The sequence below is a fragment of the Somniosus microcephalus genome, chromosome 17 (assembly GCF_052327205.1).
Source record: "Somniosus microcephalus isolate GS21.2 chromosome 17, FLI_Smic_1.0, whole genome shotgun sequence".
In the NCBI taxonomy this organism is placed as follows: domain Eukaryota; kingdom Metazoa; phylum Chordata; class Chondrichthyes; order Squaliformes; family Somniosidae; genus Somniosus; species Somniosus microcephalus.
In genome coordinates this window covers 19,932,826-19,956,018 of record NC_141003.1, presented here as the reverse complement: position 1 = coordinate 19,956,018, position 23,193 = coordinate 19,932,826, and the positions used below count along the sequence as shown (strand labels likewise).

The 23,193-nt window shown below is 43.2% G+C and overlaps 1 protein-coding gene across 1 annotated transcript in view; it reads left to right on the top strand.

Moving 5' to 3' along the window:
* Positions 1-22,717, top strand: part of pyroxd1 (pyridine nucleotide-disulphide oxidoreductase domain 1) — a 45,603-nt gene extending 22,886 nt beyond the window's left edge. The window contains exons 7-12 of the mRNA XM_086010028.1: positions 434-534; positions 1,001-1,139; positions 2,797-2,909; positions 11,120-11,242; positions 11,346-11,483; positions 19,281-22,717. Of these exons, the coding sequence (XP_085866154.1) occupies positions 434-534; positions 1,001-1,139; positions 2,797-2,909; positions 11,120-11,242; positions 11,346-11,483; positions 19,281-19,529 (863 nt within the window). The 3' untranslated portion in view covers positions 19,530-22,717. The remainder of the gene's footprint in view (positions 1-433; positions 535-1,000; positions 1,140-2,796; positions 2,910-11,119; positions 11,243-11,345; positions 11,484-19,280) is intronic.
* The last annotated feature ends 476 nt before the right edge of the window (positions 22,718-23,193 follow it).

Here is a 23,193-nt window from a genome sequence, read left to right as displayed (position 1 = left end):
TCTCCCAGCGCCTTAAGGAATAAAATTAACTTGAACTTGACTGAAATTCCATTTATTCTTGCATTTACCTGCAGCTTAACATTGATAACTTTCAAAGATTAGTGCTTTTATTTTATTGATTACAACACCACAGTGCATCAAGGAATAAGCAAAATGTCAAGTTTAAGTGTTCCATTTCTTCCCCCAGGCTGTATTTCTGTATATTATTTTAGAAATCATTTTAAAAATGCAGCCAAGTATCTTGAAACTGACTTTTTTTTAGATGTCTGGAACAAATCTGATCTCTGGTGACCCCATGTAATATGTTAAACACCAATTGACGCATTGTGTGAAACTGAGAATATCTGAAGGATAAAAATGAAAAATGATGCCTATGTGGCAAATGGTCTCGATGAATAGCTGTTCATTTGCAAACTGGCTGTTTTAAATGCAGGTTTAGAACAGGAAAAGGAAACTGTTGCTGAAGACGGAGCACATGGTAGTGCATTGGGACCAGACTGGCATGAGGGCATGAAGCTGAAAGGAACAAAACAAGTAATAAGTTGTTTCAATGTTCATTCTAGTGTATTTTTGCGGTTTAAGTTTTTAATTCAGAATCTGTGCACTATCTAGCACAAAATCTAGACCAACACTTCAGTACAGCACTGAGGGAGTGCTGCACTATCTGAGGTGCCGTCTTTTGGATGACGACAAACCGAGGTCCCGTCTGCCCTCCCAGGTGGATGTAAAAGATCCCATGGCGCTATTTCGAAGAAGAGTGTGGGAGTTCTCCCCGGTACCCTGGCCAATACTTATCCCACAACCAACATCACTGAAACAAATTATTTGGTCATTATCACGTTGCTGTTTGTGGGGCCTTGCTGTGCGCCAATTCATTGCCGCGTTTCCTACATTACAACAGTGACTACACTTCAAAAAAGTACTTCATTGGCTATAAAGCACTTTGGGATGTCCGGAGGTTGTGAAAGGCACAATATAAATACAAGACTTTTTCTTTCAGATATTCCATAAAGTCCATATTGAATACCAGTGTGAGATTGATAAAATTTGCCTACAAGAAGAGATTGCATCGTCACAGAAAACATCGTTGGCATTCCCTGAAAATGTGTCAGAAGAAATAAAAGGAAAAATAGATGAAGGTATTTAGAGAAGAGGTTTTCTTTGATTTTGTTTTAATCCAAGTTATCTTTTGTTGTGACACCTGTATTCTGCGGCGAGTGACTCACCTGACTTCCCAAAGCTTTTCCACCAAAGCACAAGTCAGGAGTGTGATGGAATACGCTCCACTTGCCTGGATGAGTGCAGCTCGACACCATCCAGGACAAAGCAGCCCGCTTGATTGGCACCCCATCCACCACCTTAAACATTCACTCCCTCCACTACCGGCGCACCGTGGCTGCAGTGTGTACCATCTACAAGATGCACTGCAGCAACTCGCCAAGGCTTCTTTGATAGCACCTCCCAAACCCGTGACCTCTTCCACCTAGAAGGACAAGGGCAGCAGGTGCATGGGAACACCACCACCTCCAAGTTCCCCTCCAAGTCACATACCATCCTAACTTAGAAGTATATCGCCGTTCCGTCAAAATCCTGGAACCCCCCCCCCCCCCCCAAAACAGCACTGTGGGAGTACCTTCACCACACGGACTGCAGCGGTTCAAGAAGGTGGCTCACCACCATCTCAAGGGCAATTAGGAATGGGCAATAAATGCTGGCCTTGCCAGCAACGCCCACGTCCCATGAATGAATAAGAGAGAACCTGACTTCGAAGCAGTAGTAGCTAATTAAGAGACAGCCCAACTATGAAGACCAGTGTCCGGTGGTTACTATACAGGGTTCACGGTTCTAATTTGTCAGTCATTAAATAAAGAAAAGGGGAGGCTGCAATTAATACTTAAGTGTGCTCCTGTAGTATCTGTATAGTATTCCGTATCTGTCAGAACATTTCCAATTTAAAAACAACAGCACTGCTGTTGTGATAAATGACAACTGCTGTAATCTATAGAAAGACTTCTGTTTTCCGTGTTGTTCAATGACGCTATCTTGCAGAATGCATCACAGTTCAAAATTCTGATGATTTTCCAATCCATGGTCTTGGGAGCCAGTGACGATGCATCCCTAGCTGACTGTATAACGCTACAAACAAGATTCCAGTATAGATTATGGATGCTGTATTTGGCTAAGTGGAAAAAAACTGGCTTGTCGGTGTTTAACATTCAACTACGAGATAAAAATAAATAATTGAAGAGGGTAAAAATAGCAAGCCAGTGCGTAACTGTATTCAATCTTCATTTAGTACTGCCTGAAGTCTTCCAATGGTATAAAATATGAGTGAAACACTTTCATCTGGATGTAAATTGACTGACTGTTTTGACTCTAGCACTGCAATAACAGTGAAACAAAATGAATGTAATATGGTAATAATGGATATTGCAAGTTAGAAATGCTTTATTTATGGAGCTATATAGGACAGTGGATTAATACATTATTCTTTCCCCACTGGAATTTACATTCAAATTCAGCCCAGACTGACCAAAGTTCGCCCTGTCTGCTAACTATAAGGGTCTTATGCGACATATGTTCGGGCAGAATCAACCCAACACATGATGCATTTGGACCAATAGGAGAAAAAGCTCCAAAAAACTTGCTTCGAGTTGCAGAGGACAGTTGATTGATCCCTTGCTGGGACAATGGATACATCTACAGCCTCGCGCAGTACTGTGTGAGGAAGGTTCCAGGTACCTCTCAATTCAGACAACAAGAGTTCATTTGAATTAACTTTTCCATTCCTTTCAGAATCTTGGCCTGTTTATGTACAGTTGACAAATGGAAAGATCTATGGCTCTGATTTAATCGTGAGTGCAACTGGAGTAATACCAAATGTTGAACCATTCGTCGCAAACAATCCTGTAAGTACTATATATAAGTTTATCCAGCCACTTGAGTACTATTAGAAATCAGAACTGTAAGCCAGAAATATGCCTTAATTAGGTTTAGACGGTTCTTCTCCTCAGAAATACTTTTTTGTAAGTAATAAGTCAGATTCTATCTGTTCAAATTTGATACCCCATCAAAAGCTTCCTCCTTGCTATACTTCTAAAACCAGTAAATCTTCCACTTATTGAAAACAGTTTATTGATCCTGATTTTCACCATTCAGTTCAATTGGGTTAACGCTGAACGATTCTTGATTTCCACACACCTGAACAGGCATTGATAGTTATTTCCTCATAGAGGTAATCGGAATCCCTGATATTTTAAAACCTAAAAGTTGGCCTCTTTAAATCCAACTTGAAACTAGGATTAGCATATTATTTTGTTTTGGATAATGGGTCTTTGTCGGCAACTCTTGCTCTCAGAATTTGGTTAGGTGAACCAGTTTATACTGTTATCCATACACCTGCACAGAATCGGGTACAGTACAACTTTCTTATTGGAGACGTAGGGGGAAAAATTGGGTGAGTAGCGCCACCTGTTAGCGCGTAAAGAGGCAGTCAGTGGCTGCGCCTCCCGCGCTATTCAGCAGGGGCGCTAATGGTGGCGTTAGACATTTGCGCTGCGCCGCCACCGATGACGTCATCGGTGTGCGCAGCGCCCCATTCGCGCCCCGTTCACGATATTTGGTAGCGAACGGCGCAGTTGCGCCGTTCGCTACCCGCGCCCGGTTCACGGGGCCTTACTGTGCCGGCAGAGGCGCAAGTTAAGGTGGAGGTGCGGGGCGGCCGCTTTTTCGGCGGCCGCCTGCCAGCACCTCCGTCCCCGGCCTCCTGACCCCCACCCCGTGGCAGTGCCAGCTGTTTCCCGAGAGCCCGGCACTTCTTGGTGCCGGGCTCTTTTGCCGGCACTCACGATTGGGGATCATGCTGCTGCAGGCCCCTCCCCCTTAACAGTGGGAGGAAGGCCTGCGTGTGGCGCTGCGGCATGTAGCGCTGCGAAATTCACTTCAGCGTCATAAGAGGGACGCGGAGTGCCTCGAGCCGCGCCCCATCTCCCTCTAGGGGCACTTCAACTGAATTTGCGGCGATCGCGGCGCAAATTCCAGTGCCCAGGCGAACTTTGCGCCGCTTGGGCGCCTCAGGCCAATTTCTAGGCTGTAGAATTTGGTTATGCTTGGTTGCATAGAATATGGATTTTCACAATAAGGTTCTCCTAAATACTCCCTGTTAAATTAGCACATGCACAGACTGTACAGTTGGGACCACGGGTATGCAGTAATAACCCCTAGCTTGTTGGAAGAATTGGGCCAGGAAGGCCCAGGGAAAGAAATTGTACAATGAAGGACGCAAGACAAAATTGAAGCTCCAGGCATCTCGCCAAATAATTAGACCTCTGAATAAAATGTGAATGAAGACATTTTGGATACACAAAGTGGACTCGATTGGTAAGTTGAATGAGATGCTGCTGAATTATTTCATGTTTTGTTTTACTTGTTTGGAAACTGTTAATTTGATAACTCCAGTGAGCTTACAGTGACAAATTTTCAAAAATATTTTGAAGAACTTAATTGGTTTACATTCTCTTATTTTATTGGTCGTTGTTGATTGTCCATTTTGATTTGTCGATATTTAAACTTTAATGGTTGGTGGTTTTCATTCCTACTTGCTGATTGGTATGTAATGGTTTGTAATGGTATGTAATGGTTTGCTGATTGATGAATGAGGTTTGAGCCCATCCAGGTCCCAGCTTGACACCAGATTATTTGCCTATTGTCCCTCGGGAGTTCGATGGAGAAAATGTGCAGTAAGCATACTGTTTCAAACATACGTTAGCAGATTTCCCAGGAGCAGATTCGGGTCATTCAGAGTTGAATCCTTTTATCAGGGAACTTGGGAGATTGGAAAGTGTTTATTAGTTTCAGGTTTGAACTGTAGGTCAGACAGCACTCAGCATTTTAAGAATGTTTTCATCCGTGACAAAGTGTGATGTCTGCAGTATGATCTCTAAACTGTGAATTCCTTCAACTTGTGAGTACAGGTAGACCTAGGAAAAAAGTCCAATAGCATTTTGGGTTTTATAAATGGGGCACAAAGAACAAGAGTAAAAGAGTTACGATACAGTTGTGCAAGGCAATGGTTAGACTGCAGTTGGAGTAGTCATTTGGTTTGGCTGTCCCATTTTAGAAGGGGCTTTGAAGAGCATACAGTGTAAATTCACCAGAATGGTGCTCGAGATGAGCAACTATAGTTATCAGGAGAGGCTTGAGCTACTGGGACTACATCCACTGGAGCAGGGGAAGCTAGGAGCAGCTGAGCGGTTTTAAAACTAATGAATGTTGAGTAGGGAAAAACAATTTTTTCTGGTTGGGGATTCAGTGACGGTGGGTTTAAAATTGTTATTAATTGAGTGAGGAGAGGAGATGGAGACATTTCTTGAAGGGTTGCTGGAGCATGTCTCACGATGCGGTCTCCTCTACATTGGGGAGACCAAACGCAGATTGGGTGACCGCTTTGCGGAACACCTCCGTTCAGTCCGTAAGGGGGACCCCGAGCTTCCGGTCGCCTGTCATTTTAATTCACTGCTCCACTCCCACTCGGACCTCACCGTCCTTGGCCTCTTGCATTGTTCCACGGAAGCTCAACGTAAACTTGAGGAACAGCATCTCATCTTCCGATTAGGCACTTTACAGCCTCTGGACTCAATATCGAGTTCAACAATTTCAGATCATAACCTCGGCCCCTATTACATTTTTACTTATACTTTTTATCCACCCCTTTGTTTTGGTTTCCCCCCCCCCCTTCCTTTTTTTTCTCTCTCCCACATGGCAGCTGTCTCTCATTCTGCCAGTGCATTTCACACCTAATCTAGAGCCGTCTTTTGCCTCCACTAGCCCTATCACCATCTCGTCTCGTTTTGAATACCTCTTAATGTCTCTCCGCTTCTTTTGTTCCCTCCCAGTCCTGCCTTTCGATCTATTTCATTTCCCTTCCAGTTTTGAAAAAGGGTTTCGACCCGAAACGTTGACACTAATTTCTCTCCACGGATGTTGCCTGGCCTGCTGAGTTTTTCCAGCATTTTCTGTTGTTATTTAGGGTATAATATGGGTTGTTTGAGTTCTGTATTCAACCAACCTCAATGAATGGTTAAATAAAAAAGATTCTGCCAGCGGTGTGAGTAAAGTGCAGCATTGGTTAAAAATCATTGAACTCGGCTTATCAGAAATAGAGAAATGAACAGCAATGCAGAGTTGTAACTCGCTATTTTTCTAACTATGCATGGATTTTCAAGTTATCGTTACAGATAGTACGATTGTTAGTTTGAGAATTACAGCAGCGTCGTATTAACTGGATTCAGATTAGTATGGCATACCTGTTAGCATTGTGAACTCAGAGTTTAATATAACATATCAGTAGTAGAGTTACAGCCTCACGGATTACACTATTGTACATAATTGTGTGGCAGCACAACTAATAGAAATCACATGCTGTCTAAGTCTTGGTTAAAAAAAGCTTGCGACTTCCTTGCCCTGGTAGTGGTTGAATCTCCCCTGGTTCTGTTTCTCTCCTGGCATGGTTTAGTTATGACATCAAGGTTATGCCTTCCAAGTGTCCTCTGCAATCAACCATCATTCCTGGTTTGTCAAAAGTTGTCTTTTGTTTTTTTTCTTAACTTACAAGAACAGGTTTAGGCCTTTGATATGTTACTAATGAGTCTTTGTAGTGCCAAAAAATCTGGGCCCCTTCTGGTTTCCAGCTAACGTAGGATGAAACTGTCTTGCAAAATTGGTCAATTTTAAGGGCCTTGGCAACTTATTAAAGGCTGCCCCCTGCTGGCTATCTTTGGGATGTTGTCACAGGAAATACTTATCAATGCTGATTTGGTATTGTGGCTGGTTTGCCAAAAAACCGCAGCTTCGTAAATCCATCCTCTTTAAATTTGTTTCTAGATTTATTGGTTTATGGGCTGGTTTGCAACAATAATATAGAATGCCCTTTACATCCCTCGAATGGGTATATACACAGTTCTTGGTGGGTATGAGTCTAGACCAGAAAAGTGTCACATAAATTGCTAGTTTCACCTGGGCCACAAGGATAGTTGCCATGGGAACTTTCTCTTTGTTGCATTAGGGTATGCTCATTTGAATTTGGGATTAAAGCATGTAGTAGGAGCAAGAAGTTTACTCTGTCTAGCTGTACTGTTGGGGGTCTAAGGGAGCACTGGGTGAAAAAGTACTCTAATCCTCTAAACTACCTTAAATTTGAGCACTAAAAGGGAACCACTAATTTATCTCTTCCTCCTCAAGACTGATGGTAAAATCTGTTTAATACGTGTAATTAAAAGCAAACCAGCATTAAAATACTGATCAGTCAGCACAGGGAAATGACAATGGGATGGTATTGAATTTTTCACTTTTTGTACCTGAATAACTGCAGTTTTGTAGCACAGCTGATGAAATAGATGTGGTTTTAAAATAAGCAAAAGTGTTGATGAATTACTAAAGTCCTCATCATTTGAGAGACTTTCCCTCATTGACGAATGAAGAATCGATCGAAAGGGTTTGTGACCTTTTGGCATCGGGGTTTGTCATTTGGCAGAGTGTGATCAGACTTGATTGTGAAAGGAATATAACCCTGATTTCCACATGTGACCACTTGCCCTTATAGAAAGTATCAGTAACCTGGAAAATGAAACACTGACGAAAGGTCTTCGACCTGAAACGTTGACTCTGTTTTTCTCTCCACGGATGTTGCCTGGCCTGCTGAGTTTTTCCAGCGTCTTCTGTTGTTAGTCCTGTATCAAATGTTGCTAATAGCCTTCTGAAAACCCACCATGCTTCGCTTTGTGTTTGTCATTTTCTCCACCTCTGCACTCTGAAATGCTTTGGGGCATTTTCCACGTTAAACGCACTGCTTTTTAGAGAGGTAGTTGGGGAGTTGATCCTCTCCAGTGCAGTAACTTGGGAGACACTGTAAGCATTGCTGCCATTTCAGCGACTTTTCCATGATTTTCCCAAACATGAGCATTTCAGAATACCAGTGACAACAATTTACAGATAGCTTCAACTGCCTATACACAGTCTCTCTCCTAGTTAGTCGGCATCTTGGACTCTGCTTTTGAACATCTGTATAAAAAAAAAGAGAGTTAGCCATCAGTTGCTGAACTAAAGTTATCAGAACATGCTGTGGGTCAGAGAAAATTCTGCCCTCAGAAACTCGAGGGAGAATCTTTGCGGCATTATTCCAATTGCCAGCAGCCCCACAGTTAAGCCACCATGTGTATACACACAAAACTTGATATTTGGTAGCTCATTGCACCAGCTGGTTTACCTATTCTTTGAGTGGTGTCTTGATGTCAGTTGAGGTGTACTGTGTGTTTGCTGTACTTGGATGTCCTACTCCAAAATTAAATGACCTTTTGGCTGCAGTTGACTGAAGTGGTGTGCATAAATCATTATGGGTACAGCTTTAAAAAAAAAAATGCCATGTATAATATTACAAGTGAAAATGGATAATTTCTTTGGGGGGTGGGTGAATATCCAGTAATGCAGGTGTGCATGTCTTGTGCATCAGTTGCCACCATTGCAACTATTGCAAAACTATGTGAAAATCTCCTGTGACTCCTGGAATGCACAATCAAATAGCATAGATACATTTAAGGGGAAGCTCTAAGTACATGAGGGAGAAAGGAATGGAAAGATATGTTGAATGGGTGAGATGAAGTACATCGAATTTACAGCACAGAAACAGGCCATTCGGCCTAACAGGTCAATGCCGGTGTTTATGCTCCACACGCGCCTCCTCCCACCTTACTTCATCTAACCCCATCAACATATCTTTCTATTCCTTTCTTCCTCGTGTGTTTATCGAGCTTCTCCTTAAATGTATCTACGCTATTCGCCTCAACCACTCTATGTGGTAGCAAGTTCCACATTCTCGCTGCTCCGAATAAAGATGTTTATCCTGTATTCCCTATTGAATTTATTCGTGACTATCTTATATTTATGACCCCTAAATTCTCTTTCTCCCCCCCCCCCCCCCCCCCACTCCAGTGACAGACTCATACCCACCAGGACTACAGCTCATGACGTCCTCTGCAGACGCAGTCCAAGTTAGGAAGGGTGGAATCTATCTCCGTACTGCTGGGCAGTTTTCACTGCTCGATGTGGGAGAAGGCTCGTGTGGAGCAGAAATGGCAGCATAGACCTGTTGGGCCGAATGGCCTGTTTCTGTGCTGTAAATACTATGCAATTATGAGGAAGGGTGCCTTGAGTCATTTTGTTTTTCAAGAAGCATCTGTCATAATAAACGGGTATAAAAGCATTCCTCGTGCTCTTTGGCCAATTGGTGTTTCTGCATTATTTTTACTTTTACTTTCAAACACAGAAAGTGATTGTTTAAGGATCCCAAATAACATAGTGAAATTTTAACCCTGTTGGATTTGCACATACTTTTCTTATAGCTTTACCTTCTAAACATAAAGATGACTTTGAAACAAAGCAGAGAATGATTAAATAAGTGGGCCATTGATGGACCAGAGGTCTGCACCGTGCAGTGATCCAGTGTGGGTTTGTACTCGTAGTTCCTCGCAAGAAATTTGCAATCCAGACCATTGCAAAGGAGGAAAAAAATGATCGAGCCACACACACACGCACACCACCTTGTGGATATTCCGAACAGAACTACCAGTCTGATCTTCTGTAGGTTCCTAACATTCTGAGTGGTTTTGATAGGAAAAGACTATCTCTTCGAATTGAGGAGTCAGTGACCAAGGGTAGTCAGTTTAAAATTGTCACTGAGTGAGGAGAGAAGTTGGCAGAAATGTCTTTAGTGTTAGAGCACGGAATGCTTCACCACAGTCTTCTGATCATGGAAAGTTGGTTTTGCACAAAAGATTTGAATTATCCAGTAATTTAAATTAAGGCATTTACATAACGTAGGAAAATGGGAATTATGTGCAAAAAAATTTGAATTACCGGATAATTTGACTTAATGTGTCCTGGCCAATATTTATTCCTCAACCGACATCATTAAAAATCAGATTATCTGGTCATTATCACATTGCTGTTTGTGGTGGCCTGCTGTGCGCAAATTGGCTGCTGCGTTTCTCTACCTTGTAACAGTGACTTCACTTCAAGAGTACTTAATTGGCTGTAAAGCGTTTGGGACGTCCTTAGGTCATGAAAGGTGTTACTTGAATGCAACTGGACCAGCCACATAAATACTGTGGCTACAAGAGCAAGTCAGAGGCTGGGTATTCTGTGGCGAGTGTCTCACTTCCTGACTCCCCAAAGCCTTTCCACCATCTACAATGCACAAGTCAGGAGTGTGATGGAATACTCTCCACTTGCCTGGATGAGTGCAGCTCCAACAACACTCAAGAAGCTCGACACTATCCAAGACAAAGCAGCCCGCTTGATTAGTATCCCATCCACCACCTTAAACATTCACTCCCTCCACCATTGGTGCACCGTGGCTGCAGTGTGCACCATCTACAAGATGCACTGCAGCAACTCGCCAAAGTTTCCTCAACAGCACCTCCTAAAACCACTACCTCGACCGCCTAGAAGGTCAAGGGCAGCAGGTGCATGGGAACACCACCATCTGCAAGTTTCCCCTCCAAGTCACACATCATTCTGACTTGGAAATATATCGCAGTTCCTTCCTTCATCGTCACTGGGTCAAAATCCTGGAACCCCCTCCCGATCAGTGGGAGTACCTGCAGCGGTTCAAGAAGGCAGCTCACCACCACCTTCTCGAGGGCAATTAGGGATGGGCAATAAATGCTGGGCTTGCCAGCGACGCCCACATCCCAGAAACAAATAAAACAAAGTTTGTTCTTTAAGCAACTTTAAATTAAGAGGACTAGACTGTAGTCGAGGCAAAGACCATTGCACCTTTTAAGGGAAAAGTGGATAAATATTTGAAGATGATGTAGATCCAGGGCTATGGAGAGAGAATAGGGAAGTGAGATTAGTTTAGGATTGCTCTAGCAAAGAGCCAGCATAGACGCAATGGGCCAAGTGCCCACTTTCTGTGCTGTAAACTCCTATTTTTTTTAAAGAAAGAATAACTTCAAAATCGAGAGGAAATTTCCAAATCAAACGTTTCATTCAAAACCGATGGAAGCATTTACGTATTGTCAGTACTGTTCTAATTGATATCATATCTTCTCTCTTTTTATAGTTTGATGTGGCAGAAGATGGGGGCCTTAAAGTAGATGAGCAGATGCACACCTCAGTCCCAGATATCTTTGCTGCTGGTGATGTCTGCACTGTATCTTGGGAGCCTCGCGCCCTTTGGCAACAGGTACAGGAGATGCCATCTGTCACAGTGTTTTTCATTCACCTTCGAAAATGCAATTTGCCTGAATGATTGCATTTGTTTTTTTTTCATTTGCATGACCTAACAGATGCGACTGTGGACCCAGGCTAGACAGATGGGATATTATGCAGCAAAGTGTATAGCAGCAGATATGTCGGGGGAATCAATTGAGTTGGACTTCTGCTTTGAATCATTTGCCCACGTCACCAAATTCTTCAATTATAAGGTAAGCTTGAAAGCAGTTTTTACAAAATGAGTCGAATTTCAGGGAAGACTAGAGCAGTATATAAAGTGCAGGGGTGAAATTAAAAAGGAAATTAGGAAAGCAAAGAGAGGGCATGAAAAAAACATTGGCAAGTAAAATCAAGGAACACCCAAAGATGTTTTATAAATACATAGAACAAGAGGATAACTAAGTAGGGCTTATTAGAGACCAAAAAGGTAACCTGTGTGTGGAGGTGGAAGTCGTGGGTATGGTTCTCGATGAATAATTTGCATCTGCACAAGATGGGGACGATGCAGAACTTGTAGTTGAGGAAGGGTGTGAAATATTAGATGGGATAAATATAGTGAGAAAGAATGTATTAAGGGGTTTAGAATCTTTGAAAGTAGATAAATCACCAGGCCCGGATGAAATGTATCTCGGGCTGTTAAAAGAAGCAAGGGAGAAAATAGCAGAGGCCCTGACCATCATTTTCCAATTCTCTCTGGCTACAGGTGTGGTGCCAGAGGACTGCTAATGTTGTACCATTGTTTAAAAAAGGGAGAAAGCGATAGACCAAGTAATTACAGGCCAGTCAGCCTAACCTCGGTGGTGGGGAAAATGATTGGAAAAAAATTCTGAGGGGCAGTATAAATCGTCATTTAGAAAGGCATGGATAAATCAAGGACAGTCAGCATGGATTTGTTGAGGAAAGGGGGTGTCTGACGAACTTGATTGATTTTTTTGAGGAGGGTCGATGAGGGTAGCGCATTTGATGTAGTCTACATGGAATTTTAGCAAGGCTTTTTGACAAGGTCCCACATGGCAGACTGGTCAGAAAAGTAAAAGCTCATGGGATCCAAGGGAAAGCGGCAAGTTGGATTCAAAATTGGCTCAGTGACAGGAAGCAAAGGGCAATGGTCGACGGATGTTTTTGTGATTGGAAGACTCTTTCCAGTGGGGTTCTGCAGGGCTCAGTACTGGGTCCCTTGCTTTCAGTGGTATATATCAATGATTTAGACTTCAATATAGGGGCATGATTAAGAAGTTGGCAGATGATACAGAAATTGGCCGTGTGGTTGATAGTGAGGGAGTTAACTGTAGACTGCAGGAAGATATCAATGGACTGATCATGTGGGCAGAAAAGTGGCACATGGAATTCAATCCAGAGAAGTGTGAGGTAATGCATTTGGGGAGGGCTAACTAGGCAAAGTAGGATATTGAAAAGCGTAAAGGAACAGAGGGACCTTGGAGTGCATGTCCACAGATCCCTGAAGGTATGATCTTCACACGTCAATTACAAGAGAAATGCAGGGAACAGCACCAACCGCTGTACATGGCCTTCTTTGACCTCACAAAGGCCTTCGACACTGTCAACCGTGAGGGATTATGGAGTGTCCTCCTCAAATTCGGCTGCCCTCAAAAGTTTGTCACCATCCTCCGGCTGCTTCATGACGACATGCAAGCCGTGATCCTGACCAGTGGCTCCACCACAGACCCAATTCACGTACAGACCGGTGTCAAGCAAGGCTGTGTCATCGCACCAACGCTCTTCTCGATCTTCCTTGCTGTAATGCTCCATCTCGCCCCTCAGTAAGCACCCCGCTGGAGTAGAGCTAATCTACAGAATAAACGGGAAACTGTTCAACCTCCGTCACCTCCAGTCCAGATCCAAGGTCGTCCCATCCTCTGTCGTTGAATTACAGTATGCAGACGACGCTTGCGTCTGCGCTCACTCGGAGGTTGAACTCCAAACCATCGTCAACACCTTCACCCAAGCATACGAGAGCATGGGCCTTACACTAAACATCCGTAAGACAAAGGTCCTCTAGCAACCTGCCCCCGCCACACACTACTGCTCCCCGATAATCAAAATCTATGACGAGGCCTTGGACAACGTGGACAACTTTCCATACCTCAGGAGCCTACTGTCAACAAGGGCAGACGTTGATGACGAAGTCCAACACCGCCAGTGCAGCCTTCGGTCGCCTGAGGAAGAGAGTGTTTGAAGACCAGGACCTCAAACCCAGCACCAAGCTCATGGTCTACAGAGCAGTAGTGATACTTGCCCTGCTGTATGCCTCAGAGACATGGACCATGTACAGCAGGCACCTCAAAGCACTGGAGAGGTACCACCAACGCTGCCTCCACAAGGTCCTGCAAATCCATTGGCAGGATAGGCGCACCAGCGTCAGTGTTCTCACTCAGGCCAACATCCCCAGCATCGAAGCTTTGACCACGCTCAATCAGCTCCAATGGACGGGCCACATTGTCTGCATGCCCGATACGAGACTCCCAAAACAAGCGCTCTACTCGGAGCTCCGACACGGCAAGAGAGCCCCAGGTGGGCAGAGGAAATGCTTCAAGGACACCCTCAAAGCCTCCTTGAAAAAGTGCAACATCCCCACCGACACCTGGGAATCTCTGGCCCAAGACCGCACAAAGTGGAGGAGAAGCATCCGGGATGGCGCCAAACGCTTCAAGTCTCTTCACCGGGAGCAAGCGGAAGCCAAGCGCAGGCAGCACAAGGAGTGCATGTCAACCCAAGAACTCCTGCCACCCGCCCCTTCAACCACCGTCTGTCCCACCTGTGACAGAGACTGTAGGTCCCACATTGAACTCATCAGTCACCTGACAACTCATTTTTAGTGTGGAAGCAAGTCATCCTCGATTCCGAGGGACTGCCCAAGATAAAGAGGAGAAGAAGGTAGCGGGACAGGTAGATAAAGTGGTTAAGAAGACATATGGGATACTTTCCTTTATTAGCTAAGGCATAGAATATAAGAGCAGAGAGATTATGCTGGAACTGTATAAAAAACTAGTTAGGCCACAGCTAGAGTACCGTCTACAGTTCTGGTCACTACATTACAGGAAAGGTGATTGTATTAGAGAGAGTACAGAGGAGATTTACGAGGATGTTGCCAGGACAGGAGAATTTTACAATGAGGAGAAATTGGATAGGCTAAGGTTGTTTTCTTTGGAACAGAGGAGGCTGAGGGAAGATTTAATTGAGGTGTATAAAATTATGAGGGGCCTAGATAAAGTGAATAGGAAGGACCTATTTCCCTTAGCAGAGAGATCAATAACCGGGGGCAAAGATTTAAAGTAATTGGTAGAAGGACTAGAGCGGAGTTGAGAGATTTCTTTTCACCGAGAGTGGTGGGGGTCTGGAGCTCACTGCCTGAAAGGGTGGTAGAGGCAGAAATGCTCATCACGTTTAAAAAGTACTTGGATATGCACTCGAAGTGCTTAACCTGCAAGGCTACAGACCAAGAGCGGGAAAGTGGGATTAGGCTGGAGAGCTTTGTTGGCCGGTACAGACATGATGGGCCGAATGGCCTCGTTCTGTGCCTAAATTTCTATGATTCTAAGTTGAACCCAGTTTTTTTTTTTGGCCTAAAGCGTGAGCAGTTGTACTAACGATAGAGGGAAAGTCCCCATGTGCTACTTTCTAAATACGTTTACCATTTTTTACACACAACAAATGCTGAGAGGAAATGGTCCTCTAGTGTTTGAAATTAGAAACAGAAAAACAGGAGCAGGAGTAGGCCATTCGGCCCTTCGAGCCTGCTCCGCCATTCAATATGATCATGGCTGATCCTCTATCTCAATACCATATTCCCGCTCTCTCCCCATACCCCTTGATGCCTTTTGTGTCTAGAAATCTATCTATCTCCTTCTTAAATATATTCAGTGACTTGGTCTCCACAGCCTTCTGTGGTAGAGAATTCCACAGGTTCACCACCCTCTTAGTGAAGAAATTTCTCCTTATCTCAGTCCTAAATGTCCTACCCCATATCCTGAGACTGTGAGCCCTCGTTCTAGACCCCTCAGCCAGGGAAACATCCTCCCTGCATCCAGTCTGTCTAGCCCTGTCAGAATTTTATATGTTTCAATGAGATCCCCTCTCATTCTTCTAAACTCTAGTGAATACAGGCCTAGTTGACCCAATCTCTCCTCATACGACAGTCCTGCCATCCCAGGAATCAGTCTGTGAACCTTTGCTGCACTCCCTCTATGGCAAGTCTATCCCTTCTTAGGTAAGGAGACCAAAACTGCACACAGTACTCCAGGTGTGGTCTCACCAAGGTCCTGTACAACTGTAGTAAGACATCCTTGCTCCTGTACTCAAATCCTCTTGCAATGAAGGTCAACATACCATTTGCCTCCGTAACTGCTTGCTGCACCTGCATGTTTGCTTTCAGTGACTGGTGTACAAGGACACCCAGGTCCCTTAATACATCAAAATTTCCCAATCTATCACCATTTAAATAATACTCTACCTTTCTGTTTTTCCTACCAAAGTGGATAACTTCACATTTATCCACGTTCTGCTGCATCTGCCATGTATTTGCCCACTCACTCAACTTGTCTAAATCGCCTTGAAGCCTCTTTGCATCCTCCTCACAACCCCTCCTAGTTTCGTGTCATCAGCAAACTTGGAAATATTACATTTAGTTCCCTCATCCAAATCATTGATATATATTGTGAATAGCTGGGGCCCAAGCACTGATCCCTGCGGTACCCCACTAGTCACCGCCTGCCACCCCAAAAAAGACCCATTCATCCCTGCTCTCTCTTTCCTGTCTATTAACCAATTTTCAATCCATGCCAGTATATTACCCCTAATCCCATATGCTTTAATTTTGCACACTAACCTCTTATGTGGGACGTTATCAAAGGCCTTCTGAAAATCCAAATATACCACAATCCACTGGTTCTGTCTTAGCTATTCTACCAGTTACATCCTCAAAAACTCCAGTAGGTTTGTCAAACACGATTTCCCTTTCATAAATCCATGTTGACTTTGTCTAATCCCATTGATATTTTCTAAGTGTCCTGTTATCACATCCTTTATAATAGACTAGCATTTTCCCTACTACAGATGTTAGGCTAACCGGTCTGCAGTTCCCTGTTTCCTCTCCCTTTTTTTAAATAGTGGGGTTAAATTTGCCACCCTCCAATCTGCAGGAACTGTTCCATAATCTATAGAATTTTGGAAGATGATAACCAATGCAGCCACTATTTCCATGGCTACTTCTTTTAGTACTCTGGGATGCAGATTATCAGGCCTTGGGGATTTATCAGCTTTCAGTCCCATTAATTTCTCCAGCACTATATTTTTTTACTAATACTAATTTCCTTTAATTCCTCCTTCTCACTAGACCCTTGGTGCCCTAGCATTTCTGGGAAGTTATTTGGCCATTTCCTTGTTCCCCATTATAAATTCTCCTGTTTCTGACTGTAAGGGACCTACATTTATCTTCACTAATCTTTTTCTTTTTACATACTTGTAGAAGCTTTTACAGTCCGTTTTTATGTTCCTTGAAGGTTTACTCTCATACTCTATTTTCCCCCTCTTAATCAATCTCTTGGTCCTTTATTGCTGAACTCTAAACTGCTCCCAATCCTCAGCCTTGCTACTTTTTCTGGCAACTTTATATGACTCCTCTTTGGATCTAATACTATTCTTAATTTCTTTTGTTAGCCATGGTTGGGCCACTTTTCCTTTTGTGTTTTTGCACCAGAAAGGAATGTATAACTGTTGCAATTCATGCATTCGTTCCTTAAATAATAGCTATTGCCATCTTAATGAAGAATTCTTTCCATCTTAATGAAGAATTCTATCATGTTATGGCCACGCTTCCCTAAAGGACCCCACACAACAAGATTATTAATTAACCCCTTCTCATTGCACAATACCCAATCTAGGATAGCCTGTTCCCTAGTTGGCTCCTCAATGTACTGGTCTAAAAAACGTACCTCGTACACTGTCCAGGAATTCATCCTCCACAATATTGCTAATTTGGTTTGGCCAGTTTAAATGTAGATTAAAGTCACCCATGATTACTGTAGTACCCTTGTTACATGCATCTCTAATTTCCTGTTTGTTGCCATGCCCTACATTACCATTACTGTTTGGAGGCCTATAGACAACTCCCACCAATGTTTTCTGCCCCTTGGTGCTTCTTAGCTCCACCTAGACTGATTCTACATCTTGATTTTCTGAGCCAATATTCTTTCTCACTATTGCTCTGATTTCATCCTTTACTAACACGGCCACTCCACCTCCTTTTCCTTTTTGCCTGTCCTTCCTAAATCTCGAATATCCTTGGATATTCAGCTCCCAGCCTTGGTCACCCTGCAGCCATGTCTTGCAATTATATCGTATCCATTTACATCTATTTGCGCTGTTAATACTTCTACCTTATTACGAATGCTTCGTGCATTCAGATACAGTGCCTTTAGATTTGTCTTTTTAACATTTTTAGACATCTTAACATTTTTTTGTACTATGGCCCTATTTGTCTTATTACCATTTTTTCTTACCCGGACCCTATTTGTTAGTGCGCTCCTTTGTTTGTACGCTCTGTCTCTTCCTGACACAATCTGGTTATCCTTACCCCAATCACTTTCCTGCACTGCTTCCTTGTCTTTTCTCTTCAGCATTCTAGATTTCTCTCTTCTGGGACCCTCCCCCACCCTATTTAGTTTAAAGCCCTATCTACCTCCCTAGTTATTCGATTCGCTAGAACTCTGGTCCCAGCATGGTTCAGGTGTAGTCCGTCCCAACAGAACAGCTCTCTCTTTCCCCAGTACTGGTGCCAGTGCCCCACGAATCGAAACCCACTTCTCCCACACCAATCTTTGAGCCACGCTTTCATCTCCCTGATCCTATTGACCCTATGCCAATTTGCTCGTGGCTCTGGTAATCAGAGATTATGACCTTTTGTGGTTCTGCTTTTTAATTTAGTCCCTAGCTGCTCAAACTCTCAGCAGAACCTCTTTCTTTGTCCTACCTATGTCGTTGGTACCTACGTGGACCACGACAACTGGATCCTCCCCCTCTCACTCCATGTTCTTCTCCAGCCCGGAGGAGATGTCCTTTACCCTGGCACCGGGTAGGCAACATAGCCTTCGGGACTCACGCTCCTGGCTGCAGAGAACAGTGTCTATCCCCCTAACTATACTGTCACCTTCTACAACCACCTTCCTTTTACTCCCCCCACTTGAACGGCTTCCTGTACCACAGTGCCGTGCTCAGTTTGCTCGTCCTCCCCGCAGTCCCCGCACTGGTCCACAAGGGTTGCAAGAACCTCGAATCTATTGGACAAGTGCAGGGACTGAGGCTCCTGCAATACTACCTCCTGGATCCCTGTACCTGCCTCACTCGCAGTCACACCCTCCTGTCCCTGACCACGTGTCAATTCTAAAGTATTTAATCTAAGGGGTGTGGCTGCCTCCTGGAGCAAAAGGTCCAGGTAACTTTCTCCCTCCCTGATGTCTCGCAATGTCTGCAGCTCGGACTCCAGCTCCTCAACTCGGAGCCGAAGCTCCTCGAGCCGCCGACACTTACCGCAGATGTAGTCACCCTGGACAAAAATATCCACAAGCTCCCACATATTGCAGCAGCCACACATCTCCTGTTCTCCCATTATTTTATTTGTTTAATTAATTAGTTTAGTATTAATCAAATTATTTACCTCGTAATGTTTCGTTTTTAAAATGTTGTTATATGTTAACTTAAAACTTAGCCCACAGACACTATCTTAACACTTAGCCCACAGTCACTACCAATCACTTACCTGCCTTACCCGTGACGTCACACTGCCGTTTTCTCTTGTTGATGCGGGTCTGCTGCTGCTTTTATTCCGGCTCTCGGGCCTCGGTCTGCTCCCGCTCAGGTCCACCGCCGCTCAGCAGGAGAAGTTAAGAAAAGCAAGCACCTCCTTCTCAATGCTGTTTTGGTAACTCTGCTCATTAGATGATTTGACTTGACAGAAACACTTTCAGGTTGTTAATTCTTTTCTTATCTAACAGGTAGTGTTGCTCGGAAATTACAATGGCCAGGGCCTGGGGACCGATCATGAGCTGTTACTGCGCTGCACCAGGGGCCACGAGTATGTGAAAACAGTGATGCAGAATGGAAGGATGAAGGGAGCTGTGCTTATTGGTGAAACCGACTTGGAAGAGACCTTTGAAAACCTCATTTTAAATCAGATGGATCTTTCTGCATATGGAGAAGACTTGCTCGACCCAAACATTGACATTGAGGATTATTTTGATTAAGATGAACAAGTCTGTGGCAGATGATTTGCTTTTAACTATGCAGATCCTGTAATTCTGTCCTGATGGACTATAATGAGGTACTGTGTGCCCGCTCAGGTGGTTGTAAAAGATCCCATGGAATTATTTGAGGAGATGCAGGGAGTTCTTCCAGTGTCCTGGCCATCCTTCCTTGTCTCCTTTGCTGTCTGCAAAAGGGCTGCTGTGTTTGTTTGCATAACAAACCAGTCATTACACTTCAAAAATACTTCATTCGGTCTGAAGCACTTTTGGACATCCTGAGGATGTGGAAGGTGCTAGTTCTTTTTGAATGGTGATCAGTGCTTTAAGTTGCATTTTTACTAAAATGCCACAAATTGATATTTTTTTCTCTCTGGCTCTTTCAAATGAATTGTGTTCTTCTAGAAAAAGCAGTGCTCTGAATTATGTTTTGTGTTTGATTGGCATTGGCCTCGTAAAAACTGCTACTTTAGTGAGATGGCTTCTTGCTGTACTTTGTTTAGTAGCTTTTTTAAAAAATAGTATCACGCCAGCAGCAACAAGAAATTGCATTTATATAGCGCCTTTAACATAGTAAAACATCCCAAGGCACTTCACAGGAGGATTATCAAACAAAATTTGACTTTAATATCTAGGCATTATGGAGCACAAGTGAAACTTGTATTTCTTTTGCCTGTAGACCCATGTAATCAAATTTTTCTAACTAGTCATTTATCTCATGTTAATGCTTTCATTGTGCTTAAAGCTGCTCTGCTTTTTTTTTTATAATTAAGGGCAGTTTAAACCCACTATGTAAATATTTTTTTTTAATAGTTGTATACTCACTGGAGCCATCGAGCATGTTGTAATGTTAGCTTTTACATTGAAGGAACCCAGATGAGAAATTGCAGTGTATCACAATGTGTAATAACGAGTGAGGGCACCGTCGCAATCTCTCCACTCGACAACGAAGAAACATCATTACCACAAGGTTGTGTATCCCCATCTCCCTCCCAAAAGACTGCCAGGGTTCAGTCCAAAACTTCTTCATTACTGCGGTTCCAGTCACACATCGTTTCTCATTTCCCATCATTGTAAATGGGTTCCCTGGTAATATAGGGTTTGCAGTCTCAGTATCCCATGTCATAAGGCCCCTGGCTATTTTATTGATCCTGGGATTTGCAACTTAAAGATTCAGGGATATTGAAATTCTGGAATTGGGTGAAGCGCTAGGTTCAGTGCCTCGGAATTGTCTCTCTTTTATATTTTGTCTTCCTTTTCTGATGTGTCCCACTGCTCCCTCTGGTGGTTGCCTGGAAACCATTTCTTCTGGAGTCCTACAGTCCCAGGTTCCTGTATCCATAAAAGATTTACATTTTACGTGTTATTTAACGGGGCTTGTGTATTGCTGGTGATTGCCATTTTTTTTAAACTTTGAGGAGCGTTTAGTTGGTTAAAAACTAAAGTCCCTCACTGTCTTTAAAAAAAAAAAGCCTCTGAAAACCCTGTGTCGACAGTACAGTCAATCTTCAAGAGGTGATCAATCAGTAAACAGTGATGTAACATGCTGTAGGTTTTAATTATTTTAATCCTGTTGAGTTTTTTGAGCATGGTGGGTGTCTTTTACTTGGCTGCCATTTTTGAACATTTTTCATTTCACATCAGCAAAGTTTGCCAGTCATGTAAACAAGCCAAATAGAATTGTGAAATGTGTAACCTCTGAAGGATCAATGGCTTCAGAAAACAGGACATTTGCTTAGCTTATAGCTTTAAAATGGGATCTGTTTGAACATGTCTAAACTTAGTGTCAGCTTGGCTCAGTGTTAGCGTTCCCGCCTCTGACTCTCAAGATTATTGGTTGTGGAGCCCCACTCCAGAGTTTAAGCACATAATCCAGGCTGACACTTCAGCACAATACTGAGAGTGCTGATTTATGTCAGGTTCTGTCTTTCAAATGAGATGTTAAATTGAGGCCCTGTATGCAGATGTGAAAGATCCCATGGCACTTTTTTGAGAAATAGCTGAGTTCTCCCAGCATCCTGACCAGTATTCCTTCCTCCGTCAACACAGTAGATTAACTGGACATTCACTCATTGTTGTGAGCATATTGGCTGCCATGTTTGCCTACAAAACAAGTGACTACACCTCAAAAGTAATTCATTGTCTTTGAACTGCTTTGAAACATCTTGAGGTTGTGAAAGGTCCTCTATATTTCTTCTTTCTAATAATTACCTCAACTGCATGTGTTTAGCAGATTTTTGTCTCTGTCTCTTTGTGTTTGCCCGTCTCACTCACCACATCACAAATACTGACACTGATTGCAAATCCATTCAAATATGTGCAGCTATCTTTATATTTAACAAGCTCTTGGCCCCAACCTATATCCTTCACGCAGACACACAGCCCTGCCAGCCGCAAACCTCAGCCCAGCATCACCCTCGCTCTAAACTTCCGGGCTGGTTTCCGCCCAGCACCTCGCCATCGCCACACCCAGCCTGTGAGCAACATTGCAAGAGATCCAGGAGTATGTAAAATGTTTCCTTGTAAGGTGTTGCCTCCTAGTGTGCATTTAATTGTTCCATTTGCTGGCAGGCCATTTGGGTGCGATAAATACGGAATATTTTTGCATTGTTGCCTTGAAGTAAATCCCATGAATGAATGTGTGTGTAAACTTTTTACCTCACCTCTTTTGTCAATTGGATTAGTTGGGAGAAAAAGAAAATATATTGATTTGAAAAAATCTTGCACCTGTGCACTTCCTGGCAATTTTCTCCATTATAATGAAACTGCCAATGTAAACTTGTCACGCTGTAGTTACGCTCTGTCACCAGAGGAGGTGATGCGGGTCACTACAAGCTGAAGGGTTCAATGACATGTTTATAGAACCATTATATATAGGCAGTATCCATTATAAATATGGACATAAGAATATATATTGGAAATACAAAATTAAGGACGAAGTGTATAAGCGTTAAAATGGAGACTGAATTGGGTCCAATTATCCTCCGACCTCTAACCCCTCTTCAACTGAAGCCTACACTTGGCGTTGACTCTTCGACTAAAATATTTGCAGCTGCACATTTGATGTTTGGAAAGGAAATATAGTTTGTAGTCATGATTGAATTAGTTTATCAATATGGACATATTGATGTCTTCTGTATTATAGTAAGGAGAAATCATTTATTTAGTTCATTAAATTGCTTTCAATACTTCACCTTTTAAAACTTACTTAAAGAATTAATGTGATTTAATTCAAAACTGAGTGATCATCTATATTTTTCCCACTTGAATCCAGGAGCAACATTACCTGAAAATAATTTTAATCCATGATTTTTGTTTTATTGTTATGCAATGGTTACTACTGCCACCTGTTTAAATCCCTTCATGGCCTTGACCCTCCCTATCTCTGTAACCTCCCCCAGCCCTGCAAACCCCCCCAGAACTCGTCATTCCTCTGACTCTGGCCTCTTGTGCATCCCTCCCTCCCTTTGCCCCATCATTATAGCAGCTGTGCCTTCAGAAGCCTAGGCCCCCCACTCCCTAAAACTCTACCTCGCCTCCTTTGGTTATCTGTCCTAATATCGCCGCCTTTAGCTCGCTGTCAATTTTTGATCATGCCTCAGTTGAAGTGCCATTTGGCATTTTCCTACATTGAAGGTGCTGTTTAAATGTTCTGTCCTATGTTAAG